The 15157-nt window shown below is 54.9% G+C and overlaps 2 protein-coding genes across 3 annotated transcripts in view; both read right to left on the bottom strand.

Moving 5' to 3' along the window:
• LOC135609546 (uncharacterized) overlaps positions 1-7962 on the bottom strand; it is a 14927-nt gene extending 6965 nt beyond the window's left edge. The window contains exons 1-4 of one of the 2 annotated variants that reach the window (XM_065102922.1): positions 7618-7962; positions 7197-7292; positions 1295-1378; positions 319-479 (exon numbers count right to left, since the gene is read on the bottom strand). In XM_065102922.1, the coding sequence (XP_064958994.1) occupies positions 319-479; positions 1295-1378; positions 7197-7292; positions 7618-7875 (599 nt within the window). In that variant the 5' untranslated portion in view covers positions 7876-7962. Of the gene's footprint in view, positions 1-318; positions 480-1294; positions 1379-7196; positions 7293-7590 lie in introns of both variants that reach the window. The other variant, XM_065102921.1, reaches the window with a different exon arrangement.
• A 3243-nt stretch (positions 7963-11205) lies between these two features.
• On the bottom strand, positions 11206-14751 carry LOC135609551 (leucine-rich repeat receptor-like protein kinase TDR). The gene is made up of 2 exons (XM_065102926.1): positions 11808-14751; positions 11206-11726 (listed from the first exon to the last, which is right to left on the bottom strand). Exons 1-2 carry the CDS (start codon positions 14476-14478, stop codon positions 11323-11325), a joined length of 3075 nt encoding a protein of 1024 aa, XP_064958998.1. The 5' UTR covers positions 14479-14751; the 3' UTR covers positions 11206-11322.
• Positions 14752-15157: the final 406 nt, after the last annotated feature.

Consider the following 15157-nt stretch of genomic DNA (forward strand, 5'->3'; position numbering starts at 1 on the left):
TCATATGTTCACATCACTTAAGAAGTCAGAAGTATTCTTTCATTATCATCAAAAAAATGTCAAAAGTGTTATCCAGAAGTTAAAGAAGCTTCCAAAGCTAAATTTTAACAGAACATGCATAACCTAATATAGTTTTAATTGAAAGAAATATGCAACATTAAATTAGAAGCCTATCCAGAAAAAGAATTTTATATTCAAGAAATCCATTTAGATAAACACTGAAAGTTATGGATTCCAGAAAATTGTCAAAATCACCAAATTTAGTCTGGCTGCCCAGATCAGATTAGAATTTAAATCACTGAAAAAAGAAAGGCTGACCAGTGTATCTGAAGTAAATCAATGTAGTCAGTTGACAGCCGCTTTAGGCTCTTCTCCACACTCTCTCTTATGTTAGCAGAATCAACACGCAAAACTTTTGCATTTTCTCGTTGATAACTTGATCGCTCAGAGTATCCAGAAACTTTAGTAGCTAATATTACCTACAGAAAGAACAAACGTATGACTCAAAGTGCCCAATCTTTGGATTGGATGAATTTAAATACCTCAAATTATTTTCTACAAAGAAATTTGAATTTCTGGATTATTTTTCTTTTATATATATATATATATATATATGAAATCAAATGTCACAATTAAGTCAGGAGAAAATTTGCTACAGCATTCATATAATGACAAAAACAGGAAATCAACAACAACTTTGTAAGCAAAAAGCTGGCAACAAATGAACCATATTTAATAGGTTTAAACAAAGCAAGCCCAGCTCTTCTCAAGAATAACTCCATCTCCAACATTCACAAACCATCACACACCAACATCTTTCATCCATACTGATGGTTCCATCTGGTATTTATGGTCCAATGCTAGACCAAGGAATTTGGCTCAGTACCAGTTCATACCAGGTTTACGCTCACCTCGCTCTTGACGGCCACCCGCTGCTTGCACCTCCTCTTCATATCCTCCTTCTCTTTCTCCTCCCTTGTCCCCTTTTATTGGTATTGCATATATGTACCATGTGTTGGTACACCGGCTTAGAGATGGGACCCTTACTAGTCCAGATACTCAAAATGACAAACCTTGATCAATATTATCCTCTCCATTGTTCCTTTTTATCTCCTTTTTCTGCTTAATCTTTGTCTCTACTCCTTATTCTCCTCTCGTATCTCTACTATCTCCCCAAATTTCTCTCGGAGGCTAAAGGGCTTATATCACCAAAACAATGAAAAGGTATATTAAGAAAATTCTTTCAATAAACCAAAATTTAAATTTTAAGAAAAAATGTGTATATACCAGATACCTTATCACGAGGTTTAGACTTCATCCAGCTACCTATATAAAGATCCGTCCTTCCTTGTGTCTCCTTTCTTGGTGGCACTGGATACTACACAATGGTAAAAGTAGAAAATTTAATCTTACTAATCTGCCATTAATATGATAATTAACTGAAAATGTCACACAAAATCCTAGAGTGAAATAACAAAATACAATGTGGCTTATGATCAGAGATCTTATTCAAGTGCTATATGCCACCCATACTGCAGTCTATTTATCAATGTGTAATGCAGAAATAAAAAAATAATAAACAAACCACATAAGATTCACAAGTTTTGGCTGACGTCAACAAAAACCTGACTGAACTCAACTGAGATCAGTTGAAACACACTAAAAAGAATATGACACTAAGGCTTCAATCTATCTCTCTCCCATGTTATTACTAAACTTCCACCTTCGACCCATGACCACCACACACCAATTCCTTCCAGGCTGAGAGAAACGGTGACAATTCTTCCACAACAACAACAAGAACACAACATATGCATATAAAAAATGTTATTATTAGGTCAATTTTATCAGTTTCCTCCCTCCCTCCTCTCCTTTTTTCCTCTTTTCCCAAACCAGTATCAATGGTACACCTGAGCACACCACTAATAAAATGGCAACACTTAATCTTATTAATCGTGATGAGCTTGTTACGGTTATTTTGATAGAGACTAATTGTCTCCTGCATGACTTGAGTAAGAATTACTGGAAGATACTGATAGTTTAAATCATGGTCTGCAGTACCGGACCATACCGCCCGGTACGGGCGATACGTACCGGTCCGACAGACTTCCGGTACGCGGACCGTCTCTTACCGGTCCGACACTGTAGCAACACTGTAGCTCGGCACGTCTAAATATACCGAGCGATACACCTGGGTGTACCGCTCGGTGATAAGGGTAAAAATGGCGATGTGACACGCCATGACGTCAGCCATGCCTGGACAGCACACTGCCAGAGGAAGTCGACATTAACACCTAACTCAGGGTTGGTTCTTCACGCCACGCCAACCCCTTGTCAGACGCTATCAGCCTGCCTCCTGCAAGCAGCCACATCAGGTAACATCAAACTCATCTATAAATACCCCAGAGCTCTAAACGAAAGGGGGGACACTCCAAAACACTTCTTCTCTTGAAACCCCCTCCACATCTTCCATTATCATCTGACTTGATCGTCGGAGGGGTCGGGTCGAGCACCCCGACCCGACCTGTGTGCAGGTGCGAGACGGTGTCGCCTCTTCCCGGTGCTGCGGTGGAGCTGCCTCCCGACCCGACCCGTCGACCCGAACCGCCGACCCGACCTGCCGGCCCAACCTCCCGACCCGACCTCCCGACCCAAACCACCGTGCTCGGCCTACGGGAGACCCCGAGGGACGGAGCCCGAGATCCCCGATATCCGGACCCCCGAACCGAGCCGCGACGGCCCCGAGGCCACGGCTTAAACAGATGCCCCCCGCATCATTTTGGCGCTAAAAGGAGGACCCGAATGTCGAGGGATCCTCAGACTGATCCCGACGAACTCCCTGCCGAGGGATCGTTCTTAGCAGGGGCGCAGGCCGTGCGTCCCTTGCGTGACGGGCCGTGGGCTGACGACCTCCCCGCGACCTCTGAACGCTACTGGCGTTCATTCGACAACCCGGATCTGCTTCCGCCCGAGGGCGCTCCGAGCGTCCCCTCGCCGGTGTCATCCGAGGCCTTTCACGACCTCGTTCGTCAAGTCCGAGCTATGACGGATATGGTACAAACCGTCATCCCGCTCGTCTCCCAACCGACACCCCCACTTATGACTCGACCGCTACGGCAACAAGAGCCGCCCTCTCGGGCCCACATGACGCCTCTAGAGCCTTCCGCTACTCCCCGGGTCAGACCGACCCCACTCGAGGACCCAGTAAGGACAAACCCGAGCGGCCACTCGGAGCCCGAGGTATTATCCTCGGATTCAACGGACTCCCTGCGAGCCCAGCTACGCTTTCTTTAGCAGCGGTTCGACGAACTAGAGAAGGAGTTTCGCAACTCGAAGGGAGAGCTCGGGGTGGACACATACCGAGGATCTCCGTTCGCACCAAAGATACGAGATCACGCGGTTCACCCGAACTTCCTACTCCCTTCTCTAGACGCATACGACGGCGCCACTGACCCAGCGGACCATGTCGCCGCTTTCCGTGCCCAACTAGCGTTGTATGGAACGTCTGACGCTTTAATGTGCAAGGCGTTTCCCACGACCCTGAGGGGGCCAGCCCTCACGTGGTACGACGACCTGAAGACCGGAGCGATCACTTCCTTCAGCCAACTCGCCAAGGACTTCGAGCTCCACTTCGCAGCCCATGCCCGACCGAAGCCCTCCGCGGCACTGCTCCTCGGATTCAAACAAGGCGTTCATGGTAGGCTTGCGACCTTCCAGATTCTGCTGGTCCCTCGTAGAGCGACCCCCCACCACAGTACCAGATATGCTCCAGCGAGCCAACCGGTACGTCACGGCGGAAGCTTGGGTGACCGCAAGGAAGAGGAGCGACTCTGGGCGACGGGCCCCGTAGCAGCGGTCAAGCACCCGCGGTTGCTATCCGGTGTAATCCTCGTGCAAGGAATCTAGCCCCTTCCTCAGTCTCTTCCAAGCAAAGGCTCCATGTTTACCTGACCGCCTCTTGGCTCACGGTTAGCTTCGGTCTAACCTCCCTCTTTTTTGCATTCGCACGGCTCGGTCGTGGACGGTCGAGTCCACCTCAGCGCGGCCTACCCGCCTGAGCCATGTCCCTCGGTCGCAGTCTGCCCGAGTTCACCTCAGAGCGGTCTGCCCGCCTAAGCGGGGTCCCTCGGCCGCAGCCTGCCTGCGTCGAGCTTCTCGGCCATACACTGCCGAGTTCACCTCAGCGCGGCCTGCCCGTCTGAGTTGTCTCTCGGCCCGAGCCACTTCCCTCGGCCATGCACTGCTCGAGTCCACCTCACGTGGTCTGCCCGCCTATGTCGTGCTACTCGGTCGCATGACCATCGCGACCACGCCTGCGCGGTCTGTCCGCTTGCGTCGTGCTACTCGGCTGCATGACCAACGCGACCACGCCTGCGCGGTCTGTCCGCCTGCGTCGTGATCCTCGGCCGCATAATGCCCGAGACCACACCTGCGCGGCCAGCCCGCCTGCGTCGTGCTCCTTGGCCCCATGTTCCCGAGACACACCTGCGCGGCCAGCCCGCCCGCGTCGTGCTCCTTGGCTCCCTCCATGTTCCCGAGACACAACTGCGCGGCCAGCTCGCCTGCATCATGCTCCTCGGCCGCATAATGCCCGAGGCCACCTCCTCGGCCGCATAATGCCCGAGGCCATCTCCTCGGCCGAATAATGCCCGAGACGCACTAGCGCGGTCTGTCCGCCTGCGTCGTGCTACTCGGCCGCATGGCCCTCGTGACCACACCTGCGCGGTCAGCCCGCCTGCGTCGTGCTACTCGGCCGCATGGCCCTCGCGACCACGCCTGCGCGGTCTGCCCGCCTGCGTCGTGATCCTCGGCCGCATAATGCCCGAGACCACACCTGCGCGGCCAGCCCGCCTGCGCCGTGTTCCTTGGCCCCATGTTCCCGAGACAGACCTGCGTGGCCTGCCCGCCTGCGTCGTGCTCCTTGGCCCCATGTTCCCGAGACACACCGGCGCGGTCGGCCCTCCTGCGCCTAGCCCCTCGGCCACACGCTGCCGAGCTCCCCTCAGAGCGGCCTGCCCGCCTGAGCGTTGTCACTCGACCGCAGCCTTCCTGCACCAAGCTTCTCGGCCATACGCTGCCGAGTCCACCTCAGCGCGGCCTGCCCGCCTGAATTGTGTCTCTCGACCTGAGCCACTTCCCTCGGCCCTATGCTTCCCGAGACACGCCTGCGCGGCCAGCCCGCCTGGGTCGTGCTCCTCGGCCCTACGCTTCCCGAGACACGCCTGCGCGGAAAGCCCGCCTGCGTCGTGCTCCTCGGCCCTACGCTTCCCGAGACACGCCTACGCGGCCAGCCCGCCTACGTCGTGCTCCTCGGCCCTATGCTTCCCGAGACACGCCTGCGTGGCCAGCCCGCCTGCGTCGTGCTCCTCGGCCCTTCGGCTCCGTGCTCCCCGAGACCTCGTCCGCACGGCCAGCCCGTCTGAAGATAGAAGCCATGCATCGGACTCCTCTTATACAACAACCGATGCATAGCTCCTTTCGAGGGGGAATATGATAAGGGTAAAAATGGCAATGTGACACGCCATGACGTTAGCCATGCCTGGACAGCACACTGCCAGAGGAAGTCGACATTAACACCTAACTCAGGGTTGGTTCTTCACGCCACGCCAACCCCTTGTCAGACGCTATCAGCCTGCCTCCTACAAGCAGCCACATCAGGTAACATCAAACTCATCTATAAATACCCCAGAGCTCTAAACGAAAGGGGGGACACTCCAAAACACTTCTTCTCTTGAAACCCCCTCCACATCTTCCATTATCATCTGACTTGATCGTCGGAGGGGTCGGGTCGAGCACCCCGACCCGACCTGTGTGCAGGTACGAGACGGTGTCGCCTCTTCCCGGTGCTGCGGCGGAGCTGCCTCCCGACCCGACCCGCCGACCCGAACCGCCGACCTGCCGACCCGAACCGCCGACCCGACCTGCCGGCCCGACCTCCCGACCCGAACCACCGTGCTCGGCCTACGGGAGACCCCGAGGGACGGAGCCCGAGATCCCCGACATCCGGACCCCTGAACCGAGTCGCGACGGCCCCGAGGCCACGGCTTAAACAGATGCCCCCCGCATCACTTGGTATACCGTACCGTACCGGTACCGAGCCCAGGTCGAAACTCCGGTACGGTACGGTATTGCGGACCTTGGTTTAAATTACTAATAACCAACCACAGAAATGGATGGGAGTGCAATTTACATCAAGTTACTTCATAAATTGCCACTAGGTCATCACGGACCTAGCTTAACCTTTTAAGCAACCCAACTTCCTTGCACATCAAGATATGATCATATAATTGCTCCTTCACTTATAAAATTGTAATCTACGTTAATCAAATCAAATATCAACATTAAACTTTTTACGTTTACAGCACATCAACTCAACATGTTGTTTGCAGATTAAGATTATATCTTATGGCCTTCTACTCATTGGTGATTTGCTAATAACCAAATCTAACTTTAAACTTGACCTACTCAGTTCTACAACTTATCATGACATCAAGCTCATCATTTTAGCATAAAAAACATTACAGTAAATTTAGTATCTAAAAACAATATAAATGGAATAATGTTCACTGCCAAGATGGTGGTAAGTCATGCAAAGAGACTTGGTTCATGAGAACCAATATCAATATTTTCCCAGCTTTATTCCTAGCACTAGATCAGAGAGCAAGAAAGATATGATGGGTATGCAGTTGTTGTTAAAACAAAGGTGATGTGTGAAAAAGAAACGCAAGTAGCTAAAGTGCTTATTCTTGATTTTCATCCAGATAGGATCACTAAGGCATCAGGTTCACAAGTCAAAAGTTGGGCACTATTTTTTCCATGTTTGAATAAGAATCTATGTTTCTTCAGCTTCCTTTCTGTGATGATAAGTCAAAACTCGTTCTTCTGTTAATGAAAAAGGATCATTGCAAGCTACAGCATTAATAAAGTGTTTATCGTCACAAGTTACACATGAAAGAACCATTACCTTTATCTTTGTAAAAAGATAACATTGATCATGGCACTATAGCAATGATACCCTTAATCAAATTCTCCAGAGGATGAAGCAGAATTTATCAAACATCATTATTCTCTTCCACAAAATTTTAGACCTCAATTCTAAAGAATAGTTACTAACAACAAAGACCTACACATAATCAATCTGCTGATAGAAATATTCACTGCAAATGTTTAAAGTAATTGCAAAGAAAATAATAGACCATCTCCGCCGTATCCAAGGCATTGATGCCATGCAAGAATGCATAACTGAGCTGATCGTGGGCCTCCTTCTCTGTATTCTGCTCCCCAAATGTCATCTAAGACAGCAACAACATGAGACAAACGATATATTAAGTAGCATATCTTTATGCCAATCTGACCATGATGTTGAAAATTTCAACAGGAAAAGAAATATATAAAGGAGAATCAATTCGGACTTAATTAAATTCCGTTCGGTTTGGCGCTCAAAACTAAATCGCATTACGGAAGAAGAATCAATTCGGACTTTCAAATGGCCGTACACATATTAAGATCGACACGAAAACTACGATCGGGGTTCAAATTGAACGGGCGAACACAAAACACTACACATTTTGGAAGGGCAAAGGGCACAACAATATAACAGCGGTAAAGAGCAAATACGGTTCCCAGCATGATTTCGCTAATGTGAAGATCGGAATCGCCGAGCTTCCGGTACTGCAAAGGGTTCTCTCCTCCGCCGCTTAGCTTCGCCCTGATGCTGAAGGGCCAAGCCCTCCTCCTCTGCCTCCTCACACCAGCACTAACATCCGTCGAAGGAAGAAAACCGCAGCACGATGCTTCGGAGAGATGGTTGGATTTCGGCGCCGATGACCGTAAGGTTGTGGTCATGGCGTTGGCGGCGGAAGCCAACGTCGCCATCGTTATTCCTCAGCGGGAGAGGCAACGCCTTATCGTTCCGCCCGATTGCGAGGCTAAGCACAGAACAGCAGAGAATGTTCGATGGTATACGTGCACGAGCTTGCCACGTGCCATGTACATATTTATGGCATTCAAATTTCGCTTAAGCGGACTTGAGAGCGCCCGACGGTGGTTAGGCCCAGCCACGAGCGAAAGACCACAACGAATGGACTCCGAGCGCGTGTCGGATAGCTTGTATTAGGGGGGAATATATATATATATATATATATATATATATATATATATATAACGTATTTAACCGGTGGTTAAATCACTTAATTATTCCTTCAATTTATTTATGGCGGTCCCTAAAACACTTCTCTAACTTCGTTACGTAGGCTTCATCAGAGGGTGACATGTTAGGATGGTTTGTGATGCGGGGGGCATCTGTTTAAGTCGTGGCCTCGGGGTCGTCGCGGCTCGATTCGAGGGTCCGGATGTCGGGGATCTCGAGCTCCGTCCCTCGGGGTCTCCCGAAGGCTGAGCACGGTGGTTCGGGTCGGGAGGTTGAGTCGGCAGGTTGGGTCGGCGGTTCGGGTCGGCGGGTCGGGTCGGGAGGCAGCTCCGCCGCAGCGCCGGGAAGAGGCGACACCGTCTCGCACCTGCACACAGGTCGGGCCGGGAGCTCAGCCCGACCCCTCCGACGATCAAGTTAGAGGAAGATGTGGAGGGGGTTTCAAGAGAAGAAGTGTTTTAGAGTGTCTCCTCCCCCCTCCTTCTAATGAATGAGAGGGTATTTATAGGGGAGCATTCTGTTTCCTGAGCTGCCCACTTGCAGGGGGCAGGCTAGTACTCCTGACAGTAGCGATGGCGTAGCGTGTTGGACTTGGCTTTTGCAGGATATTAATGTGCCTCGGTCAGCGTTCTGATCAATTCCGAGGTGCGTGACGTCATTTGGAGCAGTTGACATTGTCCTGAGACTGATTGCCATTTTTACCCTTATCATATTCCCCCCTCCCGAAAGGAGCTATGCGTCGGTTGTCACGCAAGGGGAGTCTGATGCATGGCTTCTGTCTTCAGGTGGGCTGGCCGTGCGGACACAGTTTCGAGGAGAATGGAGTTGAGGGGCCGAGGAGCACGACGCAGGCGGGCTAGCCGCGCAGGTGTGTCCTAGGTGGCGTGAAGCCGAAGAGCCGACGAGCACGACGCAGGCGGGCTAGCCGTGCGGGTGTGGTCTCGGGGAGCATGGAGCCAGGGAGCACAACGCAGGCGGCTAGCCCCGCAGGTGTGTCTCGGGAACATGGGGCCAAGGAGCACGATGCAGGCGGGCTGGCCGCGCAGGTGTGGTCTCGGGCATTATGCGGCCGAGGATCACGACGCGGGCGGGCAGACCGCGCAGGCATGGTCGCGTTGGTCATGCGGCCGAGTAACACGACGCAGGCGGACAGACCGCGCAAGTGTGGCCTTGGGCATTATGCGACCGAGGAGGTGGCCTCGGGCATTATGCGGCCGAGGGGGTGGCTTTGGGCAGCCTGCAGTCGAGGAGGTGGCTTTGGGCAGCCTGCAGCCGAGGAGCACGGCGCAGGTGGGCCGACCGCGCAAGTGAGGTCTCGGGCATTATGCGGCCGAGGAGCGCGATGCAGACGAGCTGGCCGCGCAGGCGTGTCTCGGGAGCATGGGGCCAAGGAGCACGACGCAGGCGGCTGGCCGCGCAGGTGTGGTCTCGGGCGTTATGCGGCCGAGGATCACAACGCAGGTGGGCAGACCGCACAGGCGTGGTCGCGTTGGTCATGCGGCCGAGTAGCACAACGCAGGCGGATAGACCACGCAGGCGTGGTCGCGATGATCATGCGGCCGAGTAGCACGACGCAGGCGGACTGTGGCCGCGCGGACGCCGCTCAGGCGGGCAGGCCGCATTGAGGTGGGCTCGGCAGTGTGACTGAGGTGCTCGGCGTAGGCAGGCTGTGGCCGCGCGGACGCCGCTCAGGCGGGGAGGCCGCGCTGAGGTGGGCTCGGCGGTGTGGTCGAGGTGCTCGGCGTAGGTAGGCTGCGACCGAGGGGCACAGCTCGGGCACGCAGACCGCGCTGAGGTGGTCTCGGTGGTGTGGCTGAGGTGCTCGGCGCAGGCAGGTTGTGGCCACGCGGACGTCGCTCAGGCGGGGAGGTGTGGCCGAGGTGCTCGGTGCAGGCAGATTGTGGCCGCGCGGACGTCGCTCAGGCGGGGAGGTCGCGCTGAGGTGGGCTCGGTGGTGTGGCCGAGGTGCTCGGCGCAGGCGGGCTGTGGCCGCGCGGACGTCGCTCAAGCGGGGAGGCCGCGCTGAGGTGGGCTCGGCGGTGTGGCCGAGGTGCTCGGCGCAGGCAGGCTGTGACCGAGGGGCACCGCTCAGGCGCGCAGACCGCGCAGGTGGACTCGGGCCGTCTACGACCGAGCCGTGTGACTACAAAAAAGAGGGGGTTAGGCCGAAGCTAACCGTGAGCCAAGAGGCGGTCAGGTAAATATGGAGCCTTCGCTTGGAAGAGACTGAGGCAGGGGTTTAGATTTCTTTTCATGAGTACATCGGGTAGCCACCGCGGATGCTTGGCCTCTCTTATGGAGCCCGCGATCGGAGGTCGTCAACCCGCGGCCCGTCACGCAAGGGACGCACGTCCTGCGCCCCTGCTAAGAATGATCCCTCGACGGGGGGTTCGTCGGGATCAGTCTGAGGATCCCTCAACATTTGTGCCCTCATTCTAGCGCCAAAATGATGCGGGGGGCATCCGTTTAAGTCGTGGCCTCGGGGCCGTCGCGGCTCGGTTCGGGGGTCCGGATGTCGGGAATCTCGAGCTCCGTCCCTCGGGGTCTCCTGAAGGCCGAGCACGGTGGTTCGGGTCAGGAGGTCGGGTCGGCAGGTTGAGTCGGCGGTTCGGGTCAGCAGGTCGGGTCACGAGGCAGCTCCGCCGTAGCGCCGGGAAGAGGCGACACCGTCTCGCACTTGCACACAGGTCGGGCCGGGAACTCGGCCCGACCCCTCCGACGATCAAGTCAGAGGAAGATGTGGAGGGGGTTTCAAGAGAAGAAGTGTTTTGGAGTGTCTCCTCCCCCCTCATTCTAATAAATGAGAGGGTATTTATAGGGAGCATTCTGCTTCCTGAGTTGCCCACTTGCAGGGGGCAGGCTGGTACTCCTGACAGTAGCGATGGCGTAGCGTGTTGGACTTGGCTTTTGCAGGATATTAATGTGCCTCGATCAGCGTTCTGATCAATTCCGAGGTGCGTGACGTCATTTGGAGCAGTTGGCATTGTCCTGAGACTGATTGCCATTTTTACCCTTTTCAGTTTGCATGTATACATATTAACTTGAATTTAGCCATATGAATTGGAAAATAGAAGTTAATATTTCACGGTGATTGGTTTGTAGAGAGAACCCACGAAATAAAGAAAAACAAAAACCAGAATACACGCACTACACAAACACAAACATCTTCCGCGTCACTGTTGCAGCCGGGAAGCGCTGCCACCGAGGCCTTGATGCTGCTGCTGCTCGGCGATGGCCGCCTCCTTCCTGTTGGGCATTGCTTCTCTGAGCATGGAGAGCACGTCCCTCATCGATGGCCGGTCCTTGGGGTTCCTGCTGGTGCAGAGCAAGGCGATGCGGAGCACCATCATCATCTCTTCCATCACATCCTTGCAGCCCGCACCGGCGGACTGGTCGAGCACCTCCCACGAGCCTCCCCCTTCCGCTCTCAGCATCTTCCCCCTCACCCAGTCCACGATGCTGTTCCCCTCCCCGTACTCTGCCTCCACCGACCTTCTCCCGCTCACCATCTCCATCAGCACCACGCCGAAGCTGTATATGTCGCTCTTCTCGTCCACCTGCAGCGTGTACGCGTACTCTGTAGACCCAAGCCAGACAAGAAGGTTTAGCGCTTGCAATCATGGGATACCTCTGGATGCGACAAGGGTTGATTCATTACCGGGGGCAATGTAGCCGCAGGATCCGGCGATGACGGACATGGACTGGTTGGTGGTCCGTATGAGCTTTGCCACCCCGAAATCCGCCACCCGTGCCTCCATCTGCGCGTCCAGCAATATGTTGCTAGGCTTGAGGTCGCGGTGCACGATCACTGGTTTGCAGTCGTGGTGGAGGTAGCAAATGCCCTGCGCGATCCCGACCGCTATGTGGTACCGCGTCGTCCAGTCCAAGCTCATGCCGCAGCCCGCTCCTCCCTTTCCACCGCCGCTGCTGCTTCGGTCTCGGAGTAGGTCCTCCAGACTCCCGTTGGGCATGTACTCGTACAGCAGTAGCGTCGCCTCCCTGTTGGTACAGCAGCCTAGTAGCCGGACGATGTTGCGGTGCCTCACGGATCCCAGCACCTCCACCTCCGCCATCACGCCGCCTTTCCTCCTCATGAGCCTCCCCGCCTCCTTCTGCGGCCCCCAGAGCTTCTTTACTGCTATGACCTCTCCGCTAGGCATCTTCGCGCGGTGCACAATCCCCGTCGATCCCATCCCGATGATCTGGTCGCTTGACGACACACAGGCTGCAACATCCTCCGCCGTGAAGTTTAGACGCTGGAATGCCGTCATCCGCCACTGCCCGGGTCCCAGCTCCTCGTCGATCTCCTCCTCCCTTTGCTGAGTCCACCGAGTTCCGAGTATCAGAACGACCAACCCTGCTGCCACCGCTGCAGCAGCGATCCATACGATCGCCGCGCCTGCCGAACCCCGAGCGGTTTGCTGCGGGGCAGCCGTGCCTTCGACCTCACACGGCTTTCCCACCAGCTCGCCGCAGAGACCAACGTTTCCAGCGAATGCCGACGGGTGGAGGTTCCCGAGAACGGCACTGGCGGAAGGGACGGCACCGACGAGACGGTTAAAGGAAACGTTGAAGCTCTCCAGGGTGCTACAATTGTCGAACACCGGCGGAATGGTACCGGCAAGTGAGTTCCAAGAGAGATCGATGTCGGCTATCGATGGGAGCTGCGCCAGCTCCAGTGGAATGCATCCTGTAAGTCTGTTTCGGTCCAGTTTCAGATTTAGGAGCTTCTGACAGTGGCCTATGTCGGCGGGGATGCTCCCATTGAGCTCATTACCCTCCAGCTCGATCTTGTAGAGGTTCCGACAGCCGGAATCGAAGTCAGGTATCTCGCCGCTCAATCCACAGTAACTAGCCACGAGGATCTGAAGACTCGGCGCTCTCCAGATGGACTTGGGCAGCGGCGTCAGGAGCGGGTTGCCTGAGACGTTCAAGTACTCCAGTCGGGGGGCGTGTCCCAGGTCTTCTGGTATGCCTCCCGAGAGGCTGTTGCTGCTGAGGTCCATGTAGGTCAGGTTAGGCAATGAGCCAAAGCCCGTGGGTATGGGGCCGACGAGGCGGTTCCCCTCGATGCGCATGCGCCACAGGGACGTGCAATTAGCGAGTGATGGCGGAATCACCGAGTCGAAGAAGTTCGAGAAGAGGATGAGCCTGTCGAGCCGGTTCCCGTAGCAGAGACCTGGCGGGATCGGACCGGTGAGCGAGTTGGAAGACACATCCAGCTTCTCCAGCCTACCATGCACGCCAAGTTCCCTCGGGAGCTCGCCGGTGAGCGAGTTGTTCCACAGAAGGAGCGCTTGTAGATTCGGAAGCGTCTCGATTCCGGCGGGAATCTCGCCCGAGAGCTGGTTGTTCATGAGGCTGAGCAAAGTGAGGTCGAGTAGACTCGACAAGCCCGACGGAATTTGGCCGCAGAGAAGATTATCGGAGAGGTCGAGCACCTTGAGAGCTCTCACATCGGACAAACTCGCCGGAATTCTTCCGGAAATCCTGTTCTTGAAGAGGAAAAACGACTCGAGCTGGGTGAGGTTGCCGACTTCAGACGGCAACTCGCCGGAGACGTTGGCCGACGAGATGTCAAGGTAACGAAGATTCGTCAACCTCCCGAACTCGGGCGGGACGCTGCCTTGGTACGAATTATACCCAATCTCCATGTGCTCGAGCAGTGTCAGCGAACCGAGCTGGTGCGGCAGCCTCCCGGTTAGGAGGTTACCAGCGAGGTGAAGATAACGAAGCCGAAGCAAGCTGCCGAGCCCGAGAGGAATGCCGCCTTCGAAGAAGCTCCCACCGAGGTTGAGATGCTCGAGCTGGCGGAGCTTCGTGATGCCGCGCGGCACCGGTCCTACGAAGCTGTTGCTGTAGGCGTCGAGGAGGGAGAGAGAGCGGAGCTTGGAGACGCCCGGCGGGAAGGTGGAGTTGAAGTCGTTGTGACTGATGTCGAGGGTCCGGAGACGGGTGAGCTCGAAGAGGAACGGAGGGAGGGGTCCGCCGAAGGCGTTGCCGCTGAGGTTGAGGTGGGTAAGGGAGGAGGAGAGCAAGCGGATCTCGACGGCGATGGAGCCGGACAGGTTCTTGCGAGAGAGGTCGAGGGCGGTGATCCCACCGCTGGCGTCGCACGTGACGGCCGTCCAGAAGCACCACGGCCGTGGCTCACCGGATAGGTTGGCAGAAGGGTAGGAGGACCAGTCCCGGAGGGAGGAGAAGGGGTCGAGGAGGGAGGAGCCGAGGGAAAGGAGGGCGACGACAGGGAGCGGTTCTGCCGCGGCAGCTGCCGCGGTGGCGAGGAGGAGAAAGCAGAAGAAGGCGACGGTGCGTGTGGCGGCGGACATGGCGGGGGAGCGGAGGTGGCAGCAGCGCTAGAGGTGGTGGTGTGGATGGAGATAGGGTAGATAAAAGGAGAGGGATGAGTGAGGTCTCTTTTTAGGAGTGGAAATGCTGCGGGGATGGGGAGCAGGGCCTGCGCCGTGGTCATCATTGGGTTAGCGCGGTGGGAGATGATCTCGTGCTCGGGTTTCATGCATGCTCAATCCCTTGTTCTTCTTCTCGTTCTTCTTCTTCTTCTTCTTCTTCCTCTACATCACCTCCTCCTACTCGTCTTCTTTTCTTTTGCAGAATGGGAATGCGCTGCTGTACACTGTCTCTTTCGCTTTTTATTTTCATGCGCCTTTGTCTCTTTTATCATATGCATCGACGGTGTGCAATCCATTCTGCTCGCTTTTTGGTTTCGGGTGGGGCAGCCGATTCGACTGCTCGTCCAGGCTTCGACTGGAATACTGTGGGGTGGTGCAGTCTTCCTCGTAAACAAATAGAATTCGTCTGTGATGGGGTTTGACCGTGAAATAGGTCAAGAATATTTTATACGTCGGTTTAGGGAAACCTTCTCGGCGTTGTCAGTTATCACTTCATTCGAATTCGTTATGTCAAACACTGACCCGACGACCGGAAGAGTCAACAGTCAACTTAATTTTCCATCGATATTTAGCATTGGGGGTTTGGTTTCACTGTTTC

This window comes from Musa acuminata, chromosome BXJ2-4 (assembly GCF_036884655.1).
Source record: "Musa acuminata AAA Group cultivar baxijiao chromosome BXJ2-4, Cavendish_Baxijiao_AAA, whole genome shotgun sequence".
NCBI lineage: Eukaryota > Viridiplantae > Streptophyta > Magnoliopsida > Zingiberales > Musaceae > Musa > Musa acuminata.

Excerpts from the sequence above, each read along its gene's own strand:
- LOC135609551 (XM_065102926.1), bottom strand. The coding sequence starts at position 14,478 with ATGTCCGCCGCCACACGCACCGTCGCCTTCTTCTGCTTTCTCCTCCTC. Across the intron at positions 11,727-11,807 it reads CTGCGGCTACATTGCCCCCG|AGTACGCGTACACGCTGCAG; the intron begins GTAATGAATCAA and ends TTGGGTCTACAG.